Source organism: Onychostruthus taczanowskii, unplaced genomic scaffold (assembly GCF_017590055.1).
Source record: "Onychostruthus taczanowskii isolate IOZ18803 unplaced genomic scaffold, ASM1759005v1 scaffold46, whole genome shotgun sequence".
Taxonomy (NCBI): domain Eukaryota; kingdom Metazoa; phylum Chordata; class Aves; order Passeriformes; family Passeridae; genus Onychostruthus; species Onychostruthus taczanowskii.
Window position 1 is genome coordinate 6,009,689 of NW_024502125.1, and position 12,473 is coordinate 6,022,161.

Sequence of the window (12,473 nt, forward strand, 5' to 3'; positions counted from 1 at the left end):
AGACACAAACTAACAACAGATCATGGTTAGAAAGTCTCTCACTGTCACACCGTATGCAGAAAGATTAGGTCTCGTATCACTTGTGCTGAAGACAGCTTTTTTCCACTGCTGTACTTCTTGGCAGATTCCTGTGGCAAATCCTATAAGCAAATTCCTACTTAACTGGATTTCCATTTTCATGTACAGTCCTATTACCTACATGCTTGTTTCTAAAACTGAATTTCTGTTATTTTTGCTTTACTGTTCTTTGTAGCAAAAGACTAGTCAACAGAATGAAGTTAGCTATTGGTTAGCTAAATACCACAGCCAGTTCAGTAGATATGGACATGGTGTAAAATGTGAAAAACACCCATGCTAGCAGGGATAAAGGACATTTTCCTTTCCAAGTCCTAAATATATGTTTGATGACTAACCATGTGCAAGAAAGCACATTTGAAAACTGCATAACAAGATGATGAATAGAGCTGTTCCACTGTATTTTTTGGAGAGCCATTTACTTATTGTGAAACAAAATCTCACAAATTTTTGTGAAATTAATTCTCAAAAATACCACATTCCTAACCAAAATGCCTGGCATACACTAATGGTAGCAAAACCAAAAACAAGCTAGCTCCAGCTGCTGGAAATTATCTCCCATGCCAAACACCGCACCAAGCAATAGCTGGGTTTTGGTTCCTCATATTCTGAAAACCATACAGTCTGTTTTGAAGTGGAATATGTAAAAACATAAAATGAACAATTTCAGTGTCCAGAGATTTAAAATAATGCTAAGAAAGTAAGTTAATAGATAATTCTAGAAATAATGACACATAGGAGGAAAAAAAAGGCCTGGAAAGGTATTTTCACTTTTTTCAGGAACAAATGGATGGACAGAGTGATTACATATATAATAATTTATTCAACCTGATAGATATAGTTCAAAATACTGAACTGGAATTTCTACAATAAACTGAATAACGCAAAGGAATTGTCTGAAAAAAAAGTTTATTAGAAAAACACTCAACTATTATTAAGAAATAATTTTTCCCCTCTACATTAATGTATTTACATATACTATACATCTTTATATATATATATATATATATATCTATGCACACACACATACAGAGGTTTAATTTGAATTGTGTATTACTACATTGGATCCATAAAGCCATGTATCATACAACAACTTGGTTTAAGGTTTTGCATTTCTTGGATATAACAGTCTTCTTTTTGTCTCTAACTGTGTGAAAATTAAACAATTTGAAGACATGTTATCTCAATGCATTGCTAGTAACTTCCTGTAGACACTGTTATTCACATTAGTAGTCAACGTAGCCCTTCTAGTACTAGTGGTAGACATCAACTGGCCACTGCTGTTACTACTGTTAGGATCAAAAGTCTTTTTACAATTGAAGAGACTGAAAAATTGTCTCTGATACTGAGAAGAAGCATAGTAGTAAATAAAGGGGTCAATGCAGCAGCTAATGCTGCTGATAGAAACACAGAGTAGGTAGGCAAAGTAGAGATACTCTAAGCTGCTGTCATATGAAAAAAGGATATAATGAATTAAGAGGAGAACATTTGTTGGTCCAAAGCAAATAACGAAAACAGAAAAAACAGCCACACACAAGAGCAAGGCACGCGTCTTCTTATTTTGCTTTGCAACAATGGTGGAAGAACTAAGACAACGAATGATACACACATAACAGACAGTAGAAATTATAAATGGCACTATAAAAAACACAGAAGAGAAGACAGAGAAGAAGTGGAGGTAATAGCCGTGAAGTTCGGATTCTCTCAGCACATCGTGGCACGTAGTTATATTTAACCTGGGTATTTCCACTGTTTGCTCTCGTAGCAGAAAAGGTATAACCCCAGTTATTGCTACAAGCCATATGATGAAACAAACCAATGAGGCACGAGTTAGTGTACGCCACCCCAGGGACTGCATGGGGTACACCACTGCTAGGAAGCGATCGAAGCTTATGCTTGTCATAAGCATTATTGAGCAGTACATGTTGCAGAAGAAGGCAGCAGTGATGAAACGGCACATCTGAGGCCCAAAAATCCAGTCATTTCCAGAAAAGTGATAAACAATCTTAAATGGAAGCACACTTACAAAGAGAACATCTGCAAGGGCCAAATTCAGCATGTATATTACAGCTGGCTTTTCAATTTTCATCTTTTTCAGAAACACGAGTATTGCTGTAATGTTCAGAGGGAGACTCAGCAAAAGCACTAGGGTGTAAACTGCAGGAACAAAACGAGTCAGCCACGGACTAGTGAGGTATCTTGCTGTTTGAACTGATATCATTCCTTGTTCTTGTAGGAATGCTGCAGTCTGATTGGTGGCTCCTGATCCAACTTCCAAGTCATTTTCAGTATCACCATCAACAGGAATAAGATCAGCCTCCGGACTGGAAGAAAAACGGATGGAAAAACTTCTGATGTGTGGTATGCTGCTGTTATTTGGAAAGGCTGAAAAGTAAGAAAGTATTAAGATTAGTAAGTCAATATTTAGATGGTATGGGGAAGTGAAAACATCTTTCAAGAAGGAAAGGTAAGATTACATTAGGTAAACAAAATAATAAGGTTAATTTCTGATTCAAAGCACAGGTTGCCCACAGGTCAGCTATTTTATTTTAGCTCCTCCTGCTACAAATTTAGGTAAGATGTCCTTCTTTGTCTCCCATCTCTTAGTTTGAAAGCTTTTATTAGTAGTGATTCTAGCTATGCTTAAGGATCCAATGTAATCTATGCTCTCCATGGGCAACTTTCACACAAACACAACAGGGAATCTTCCAGCCTTGAACTGTCTTGGCCAGATCCTTCAAACATTTTCTAAGAAATGAGATGCTGGCATAAGTATTCATACACAAAATTCCCACTAGAAGTACTCATCACCAAAATCACAAAAAGTAAAGGTGCAATGAAAGCATCATGGTTTTGGAATATTTCTGTGTGCTCTGGAGACATCTTACTCAACTCAAGGCTCCCATCAAGAGAGATGGCAGAGCAGCTTTCAAGGTAGATGTGCATCAACCTTTTGCTTATAACAGATGGGTAGCCACAGATTGTGCTGAAACACTTCCCAAGTTCTATTTATCCTAACCCACAGTGTGCAGGACAGCATGTATCTGCCATACCCCCAGGGCACTTCTGAAACCACAGTTCCCTCTACAGCAAGGTTTCTGCAGCATGCTTTTGTAGCTAGGTCAGGACAGGCTATCTATGCTTTTTGAATGTAGTAAGCCAGGAAATTAGTGCAATAAAGCATTAACTATGTGGCAGGGGGTTGTTTATGTAAAAAAGAAAAAAACAACCAATCAATCAAAAGAGCTATTGAGGCATTATTTCAGCAAAGTTGTTTGTATGGGGAAATATTTTGTAAGACTGTAATTTTCAGTTTTGGCTTAGTCTGCATTGGCATAGAATAATTCAAGTGTACTGTTAGTAGACAGAGGTGAGAAAGTTACAACTACTCAAGTAACCAGTCACCTGTTTGACTGTGCAGTTGATCCTTTGTTGGATCCTAGATCATTGAAACAAAAATGAGGGTGTCTTAGCTCAGATCCATGAGCTGAAAGTACATGGTAATGATTCACCTGTGTAAAATGCTGCTTGTTAGAAGCAATTATTTGTTTTGTCGTAATTGAAACAATTTTTTTTAGCCAGAACATCTGAAGGAAGCAGATGGCAAAGAGAGAAGTGGCTGCAGCTTTAACCAGCCAGTTACACAGTGCACAGGCAGTGACGGAAGGCCTTACCCGGCATGGATTTTTGTGAAATTCAGACTTGAATGTGGGGGGAGATCAGAGGACTGGTAAGGCAATTTGGTGATTTTATTTAGAGTGGCTGTGCTTTATGTACCATGCTGTGTCACAGCAGCATTCCAGGGGCAGAGAAACAAAAGGGAAGTGTTGGAGAGAATAGTTTTCATATGCAAAGTGACTAGATTGCAACCTCTGCCAGTCAGAAAAAAAGATGCTGGGAGCTTGTTACAGAGACTGTAGTAGGAATGATGTAGTTTGAAGCAGAAATGATAGAAGTACGTGAGATTTGGTGATTGCACAAAAGGGCAATAAACACATTTATACAAAGGTCTATTCTGTCTTTTTGAAGAGAACATGAACAACAGGCAGAACTATAGAGCCTTAATCTTTAACACTTTATAAATTTAGTCCAAGCAGTTGGACGGCTCAAAGAGTCAGCTCCTAGCTTTGCAGCTAAGCTGCAGCACAAGTCCTTTTGTACCACACCTCCAGCCTGTGGCTGACATCAAAGAGTTAGGAGAGTTTCTATATTTAATGATCATTGCAATAGAAATATGTCACAAATTACATCACTGGCCTTCATCTCTTTTGGATAACTATACTTGAATGAACGCACGCCCCCCATTTTCCCCCCCCCCCCCCCATTTCTTACATCCGGAAGCTTTTCTCCATGGTAAAGACATCAATAAAAGTGAGGAAAAATTTGTCAACTGTACCTATTATATCTCCAGTACACACAAGTTTTATTAATACTTTTAATTCTATGAGTATTTATTTTCAAACCAGAATACTATTGAAAGAGAAGACAATGATAATTTTAGTCCCCCAAAGGTCGACATGGCCATCTTGCTTTCTCCACCACTGTAGAACAGTGCAGAGAACCAAAGAGACGACACGGTTCCATGTGAGGAATGCATGTTCTTGGGAACACAAGATATAAACAGACTTGAAGAGAGAGAGAGAGAGTAAAGCCCGGAGATAGGAACTGTGTTGCCAACACTACTGCTGCTTGACATGGTAACTGAGGCACCAGCACCTCTCTCATCCCAGTATCCTTCAGCTTTGAAGGGCCTGAGCTGTGCTGCAGCTTCACACTTTTGAGAACTAGTGTTGTGTTATGTGACTTGGTTTGTTCCTGCTCTCCCCTCTTTATGGTTTCAACCTAAGTTGCCTCCCATTCACCAAATGTCAATCCTATCCCCACACCCCCCAGTTCACTAGAAACTTTCCTGCCAATCCTCCCTCCCTGGTACCCTGTCTGTCACTCGGCTTTCCGTCCTCCTCTCTGGAAGCTTCCACAAGGGGCTACGAGTGATTGGTCAAGGGCCAGGGGTCTCTCCTACTAAGCTCCCTGATGTGTTGTTCTGTTGGTCAGTTACTCCTTGTTTCACACTCCTTTATCCCCTCATTGGCAGATGGCTGAACTCCTCCCTTGTTTCCACCCCTCAATAAAAGGTGCTGCTCCCACTGTCTCAGGGGATTTCTGGTGTTGGGAGCCCTTTGGAGCTTCTAGTAAAACTTTGGACTGAATATCCTCTGGATTGTCTACTCCCTTCCTTCACCATCATCGGCCTTGTCTCTCTGAGGAAAGGGCTGACAACCCTTAGCCGCCCTTCTGCACTCCTGAGCGCAGAAGAGTGTCCCCTGCAGCCGCAGTGTTGGGGCTAGCAGGGGGCACCAAACTGCGACAAACCAGCAAACCAACTCAGAGTCACTGACCCTTAATGACTGAGGTTAAGTCTCTTAGTGTGGATGCTCTGGGTTACGACCCACTTCTCATTAATAACTCCTAACTAAAAACAGTATAAAAATATGCTACAAGAAAAAAATGCTATGACTGGACAAGTACCTTTCACTGACTACCGGCCATTGTCTTACCTATTGCTTATAATTAACTGAACATGGCTAATAATTTTATTTATATCCTGAATTCTTGGAGACATCTTATTTACAAGTTTATTAGATGAAGGGATTTAGAGTCACTTTTACTCCATTACAGAAATTTTCTAAAAGTAGAATCTTACTACAATAAATTAGAACAAAAAAAAAAATCATAAATAAGTTTAGTTAAAATTATCTGGAATAATCCAATGAAAACTCTGTGTTCTTTGTATAAGCAAAGGCTTTCTAAGTTCAGAGTTGAACTCAACCTTCATTCTGTCAACATCACCTCCATGCTGACTCCTGTTCTCAATCCATGTCCCCATTTTGACTTAGATGACATGAGGTACTACTTGTACTACTTGCAAGCCAGCTTTCTGGAAAAATGTAATGAGGCATGACACTTGCTATTTTCGTGCCACTTGATAATATAAAGAATGGTGACTTAAACTTTCTTGATGAAACTAAATTTTATTTGAAAGCTTGACAGCCATGTATCAGTTCTTATCCTTCACTAAGCTGCTTGTATGACACAGTGTCTATAATTCTAGAAAAAACAATATGCACTCCACACTTTCTGAAACAGAAAGGCAGACAGATACTGCCCTGAGGTTTTGTATTCCTTTTGTGTCAGTGTTTATATCAAAAAGCTGAAGAGAGAGATTTATTCACAAAAAGGAACAGGATGAAACAATGTCATATTATTTCAAAAGATTGTAATGAACCTTCATCGCAAAAAAAAAGGCCAGTATAGGACAGCGGCATTACCTTTAAACTGGGTTAGTACAAGACTGCCAACATACAGTAGCTCCACAGAAAATGTTTTGAAACTACTGGTAGTTACAACTACACCAGAATCTGTGAAATTATTCTTTCTAGCTGTTTTCAAGCTATAGATATCATTTGTCTAAAACATATTTCACTACAGCTTAATTACTTTTTAATAATTCAAATAATCTATAAGAAAAACAGAAGTAAAGCTTGTATAATGATTACAAATGTTCAGAAGGTCATCTTATTTTTCTAGGCTGTCATCCAGTCCTTTTGGAAGTCAAGCTTGGTTGATTTCTATTTTTATAACAAATAGAACTCTGTCACATCAGCGATGAGAATAACCACTCTGTCAAAATACCTATAAAATTTAAACGGGTATGAAAGAACAAGATTAGTAAACTATGAACAAATAAACAGCAGGATAAAACATTGAGGTTTTATCCTTGTGGCATGTGTACTCAGGACACTGAATGATAAGCAGAGTCTTTTCTTTGGCTCCAGTAAGTACTTCACAAGGCAAAAAACACATAGAATCAGTACGATGCTCAAGATGCCCAAAGTCTTCTTTTAGTCCCTGTGGTTTTTTCATCAGTTCTCCAACACGGACCCAAGAATTATGTATAAAGCTCATCAAGTTTGTGATTGCTTAATTTTAACAATCCACAATGTGCTATTTTCTATCAATTATTACATATTGTTCATCTCACAATCAGTATACACATACGCTGCTTACCCTAACATTTTTTTAAAATACAGAGATACACTGTAATTTCTTTTCATGTCTGTTTTCATATGCAAGGGATTACTCTGCGTCCCACTTTGTGAAATAAAACAGCTTTGACCCATCTTAAGCTCCAGAAGAAACTTTAAAAATACTTCTGTAGGCCCATGAGTATGGACAGGATGTTATAAACCATCAGACTTCACATCCCAATCTCTTCACATCTTTGTGATGTGAGAGACTAGAGAATAGGCTCCTTAAGCCAATTAAGTATATTCCGTGTGCGCTGGTGGACAACAAAAAATACTGATTTATGGGCATTACTGGTGACAGCTGCATACAAACTTGTAACAAATAGGTTTATTTTATCTCTCCTTTGTATAATCCCAAGTGATAAGCATCTAGAATCTAAATTACTTAGTAGCCCATAAATTAGGCATGTGAAGGCAGACTGTGAAGTGCACGCCAGACACATTAATAAACAAAATAAGACACGATCTTATAGGAGTGATGACAGTTATTTGCTGTCATAAAAATAAAACTGAATTGTTTATGAGTTCACATCTCCATTTATACAGAATTCATTATTAGATTACTGATGTAGTAGCAATCTGAACACATTTTCTTGAACTATTGTTTTCTTGCATCTGGGTGTCAGCTCTGTTTTGTTCTCCTTTCTCATCTCCTTAACCACATATGCTGCCTTCAACCAATATAATCTATCTTGACAGTAGTGTCCCATGGCAGGGAAGTCAAGGCAAGTTCAGACCTTAGGCACCTCAACAGCACTGGTCAGATAATTTGTAGGCACTTAACACCAACGAAGTGCCAAACTAGTGCTTTTTCACCTGCCCAAAGGAACAACGCAGGTCAATAATGTGGTAACTGTGCACAGTGAAGGATGGGGGAAAAGCAGGAGCAAAGCTGGAGGTCAAGGCCAGAGCAGATCTCAGGATACAAGAGTGCACGGGCAACAGGAATGAAGTACATTGTGGTAAAAACAGCTTATCTAGGACAGTGAGGAAATTATATTATTACAATTGGAATAAGCACAAGAAGAGCAGAAGGCATATTCAGATGATTGGGTTTTGTTAGTTCTGTTGTGCATGAAGTAACTGGAAGAATACCACCAACAGTGACAATTTTTTCTAGCATTAACATGTACAGTTTATTTTTTACACCAGCACCCCCTTTTCTTAAAAAGATATTTTCTTTATACTTCCCATATGAACATGATTTCAACAGCTTCCTTCCCAATTGTCCTTGTGCTAAAAACATGTCTAGCAAAAATTACTTGCCCTCTCTTGATGCTTCCCTCCCAGCATAGTTACAAACACTGGGTCTATCCCCTTTCAGTTTAGCTCAGTAGTCAAAGTATGTTATGCTCTAAAATTTCCTTTTAGCTGCTCATCTAATTAACCCTTTTATGTATGTAGGACCTGAGGCTTTACTGCAGGCCATCTCGCGGGACTAAGTTATTTCTACAGCAGCACTATCACCACTAGCTGATTGAAAGAAGTCTTAAACTGGATCAAGCAAAATCGTAATATCAAAAAAGCCTGTGCCAATCTCTAAATGCTCAATCTTTTGTACTGCTGTACCTCTGCCATGAGGTGTGAGGTTACAAGCATGCATGTCTTCTCTCACCTTCCTTACCTCAGCATCTCCATCGGATCCATGGGCTCACCAGTTAGGGCAATGCTGTTGCTATTAGTGAATAACCGTGAAATAACCACGGAAGTCATCTATCTACTTGGGGTGCATATTCTGAACTGTTTAGTGCTGGCAGATCTTCCCAAGTCTGCGCCGCATAGAAATTCAGCCGGCACGCCGTTAATGAAAGGTTAAGAGAATCCAGCAGCAAGTCTCGCCGATCTGGTCCGTTCCACCACCACCTGCTACTGCCTGCCCCTCTCCTACGGCGTCAACCCCAGCCATCCTTCACCACCAAGAACAGCCTCTCCTCGCCGCTGCTACGAGCACAAAGACCCGAAGAAAACTCGGCCCGAACTCGCACTGAACCTCCCAAGCGGGAGCCGCACGGCTGCGTGTGGGCACAGGAAGCTGCACAGCGCCCGGTCGCTTTCAGACCGCTGCCCGCGCTGTCGGAGCACGCCGGCCGCCAGGCCCCGCGGCCGGCCCCCGCCTCCCCGCGGACCCACCTGGCCGGGGAGCCGGGCAGCAGAGCAGAGCCAGGGCGCACAGCAGCGCCCGGGGCCGCATGGCCGCGCCTTCCTTCGCGCACTCCGTCCGTCCGTCCGTCTGTCCTTCCGTGCGGGCGGCGCAGGGCTGGCGAACGCAGCCCAGGGCAGGCGAAGAGCCGCACCGCGCCTCCCTCCTGCCGCAGGGAGGCGGCTGCGCGCCCGGCTCGGCGGCACGGGGAGGGGAGGGGAGAGGGGAAGGAAGGGGAGGAGAAGGCGCAGGGGCTGCGGCCGCGGCCCCGCGGGACGTCGAGCCCCGGGAGCAGCCCCCGCGCCCAGCTGGACACGGGAAGCGGTGGCGGGCTCGGGGTGAGAGGTCGGCAGCTCCGGAACAAAGGGTTATGTTCGAGGAATTCTAAAATAAGTTTGCCAAATTTTATGCCTCACGGGAGGAGTTCCAAGGCCAGATGAAATGCCTGCATTACTCACAGCTGAAAGATCACGCTGGTTCAGAAAAGCCCCTTACAGTTGATCTGCTTCGTACAAAGGAGATGACGTCCAAGCTTGTTTGTATTGCATGCGTTCAGTAAACTGCTCCACAAACAGGGCAACCCAAAAGTGATTCATTGCCCGGCTCTGCAGCCCTGTCTGCCGTTCCAAAATCCCCGAGAAAGTGGTGCCACTCCCCAGTCCATTGGACAAACCTCGTAAAACTTCTGCACTCCTTTACAGATGCTCATGAATCAAGAGGTGGTTGAAGCAAAACCTACATGAGGATTGTACAAGAAAATATTTGTAATTTTGCAGCTATTATTTAGAAGCTTTGCTTCAAAAACATCCCACTGATGCTTAAGTGCTTTGTGTTTATTAAGCCTGTAAGACAGAAGTTTTAAAGTGGACACTGGCTTGCTAGGGTGTGCTATCCATGCCTCAAGTGAGTATCCTTCTGTTTACAGCAGTACAGACAAAAATGGGAAGGAGGGGAAGGCTGATTTGAAGTTGCTTATATGTATAAGTGCCTTTATTACTGCAGAAGCATTGAACTTTGATTTTAAAGGAGAATAAAAACCATGGAAAACAAATTTCCCTAATGATAAGTATTGGTTCACAGTAAGCTCTGTGTCTCTATGGTGCTCCTCAGTGCTACCACTAGTTACAGCACGGCTGAAGCTAACTCTGTTTGTATAGCAAGAAATAAATACAAGTTTTACAGCAGGCCAGCCTTCCTACAGCTCTGTCATCCTACATGTTATAGGAAACGTAGAAAAAATGCCTTATACTTAATTGAACTATTAATCTGTTTAGAAAATACCTTAATCAGAGGTAATTATTTCATCTGGGAAGAGAAAGTAAAGCTAATCTTGGTCATTTCCTTGGTCTCACAGTTCTATAAACACTCACAAAGGTTGCTCTTCTAACTTTCTAAACCCAAAATAGAACTGAACTAAAACAGGTAATTGTAAAAATTACTCAGGTTCTCAAAAAAACATATATTGCCAGGATTTTTCTTACATTTCAAGAAGCCTTAACCAGTGGGCCAACGCTTGAGGAATAAATTAGATTACAGAGTTTGTGAAACATACAAAGAGAAACTCAGATTGAACCTCCAGGAAGTATTTTAGTCACAGACATTAGAAACAGTCATATAGGGCTATGCCCTTTCATCTGTGTAACCTGGTTATTATAAATACAGCAAGTGAATAAAACTTGTTAAACTTTGTGTCTGCATACAGAAACCAGATTTAAGTTTTGTATCCTGTAGTTTTCTGAATCATCTTGCTCCTTCCTCTCAAAATAACTTATTGTAACAGAAGTGAAGAGCTCATGACTTATAAAGCTTTAGTCTTAAATTCTACTTCTTGCAACTTTTTCAGAATTTTGGGAGTTTCTAGTAGAGGTATGTTACAGAACAAAACTTCATTCCTGTTAAACACACCAAGTTTACAAAGTATAGAGACCGCTACATCATTACTGTTTGTGGAAGGAGATCTTTCTTGCTGCCAGTACACAGATTGCCCTGGTGTGTGCCAGAGGTGGGTAGTTACTGCTGAAAGATGAGCAAAGAAACATACCTCAAGCAGGGAAATCAGTCATATAGGTAGAGGATTGTGTATTTAGTTGCAAACTTTTCGAAATCACATTTGGCTGTCAGTGTTTGGATTTTCTAGGACTGAAGGTTGTTGTTTTACTCCTGTATGCTTTAAAATAAAGTTGGCCAGCTAAGGAGGCCCACAGATCAGTGCAAAGTGAAACAGAACAAATCTAGTGCTTGTGTTGGTGTTCGTCTGCCTGGCCTACACAGAAGGATGTTCTGCAATTTTGTGGGTAGTTTTGTATCTTCAGAGGCCCTTGAATGGAAAAGAATGGAAAAGTTCCAAAATAAACTAAGTTAGCTGCCAAGCACTCTTAGTCAATTCTAAAGACATGTGATAGAAAAATGCAAGCCTTGGGGTTAACAGGCTGAGACTATTGCCTATTATAATTTCTTTTCACTACCACCAGTTAAGGAGGACAAAGTTGAGAGATAGGCAGGTTGTCCAAAGAAAGATGCATTTTCTCCTGTAGTGACAGCTCATGCATAGGTTCAATTCAGTTGTACTGGCTTTTTTTTTCAGATTTTGAACCAGCAATGCAAGTCCTTCCACACCACCATTTCATGATTGAAACTGGTTTCAGCAAGTCCTGTCTAACTGCTGAAGTTCCCACATTGCATCTTACAGTAGCCTCTAAAAATCCTTCATTTTTTGTTGTAGTTAGTAGCTGTCAGCAGCAGTGGGTAGTAACAGAATCACTTAGCTCATTTGTGTGGTACTTCACCCTAACATCAATCTTACATGGGGTAGAAAACATTGTGGTCAGTCCTGTTCAGCAGGGTTCATATTATTGTTCAGTGACAAGGCCCTAAATGGAACTACCTAATTTAAGGAAAAAAGCTTAAGGTGTTCAAAGAAATTAAATGGAAATTACTCTTTGATGTGCACTAGGAAGAACAGGAAGACCAGGATATGGCTGGAAAAGGGGCATGCTGGTACACAGACTGTACCATTCATACTTCTCATTACGTGGGAACCAAAGAAGCTTTTCTAAGCTTGCCTGCTCCAGGAAATAATGGAGGAATGTGCTATTTGCATTAGAACCAGGCAGGTACTAGATGTGTCAAGTGTATCACACAAAATTGCATATCCAGGAGTTAACATATCC

At 40.8% G+C, this 12,473-nt stretch overlaps 1 protein-coding gene across 5 annotated transcripts; it reads right to left on the reverse strand.

The window, feature by feature from the left end:
- Positions 1–970: 970 nt before the first annotated feature.
- Positions 971–9,487, reverse strand: F2R (coagulation factor II thrombin receptor). 5 transcript variants are annotated; one of them, XM_041414718.1, is made up of 2 exons: positions 9,294–9,487; positions 971–2,399 (listed from the first exon to the last, which is right to left on the reverse strand). In XM_041414718.1, the coding sequence occupies exon 2, from the start codon at positions 2,294–2,296 to the stop codon at positions 1,259–1,261; it is 1,038 nt and encodes a 345-aa protein (XP_041270652.1). In that variant the 5' UTR covers positions 2,297–2,399; positions 9,294–9,487; the 3' UTR covers positions 971–1,258. The 5 variants fall into 5 exon arrangements, with proteins under 5 accessions (XP_041270652.1, XP_041270647.1, XP_041270648.1 ...); XM_041414713.1 differs by having other exon boundaries at positions 971–2,460; XM_041414714.1 differs by lacking the exon at positions 9,294–9,487 and adding an exon at positions 8,788–9,285.
- Between the last annotated feature and the right edge of the window lie 2,986 nt (positions 9,488–12,473).

Excerpts from the sequence above, each read along its gene's own strand:
- F2R (XM_041414713.1), bottom strand. The coding sequence starts at position 9,354 with ATGCGGCCCCGGGCGCTGCTGTGCGCCCTGGCTCTGCTCTGCTGCCCG. Across the intron at positions 2,461-9,293 it reads CTGCCCGGCTCCCCGGCCAG|CCTTTCCAAATAACAGCAGC; the intron begins GTGGGTCCGCGG and ends CTTACTTTTCAG.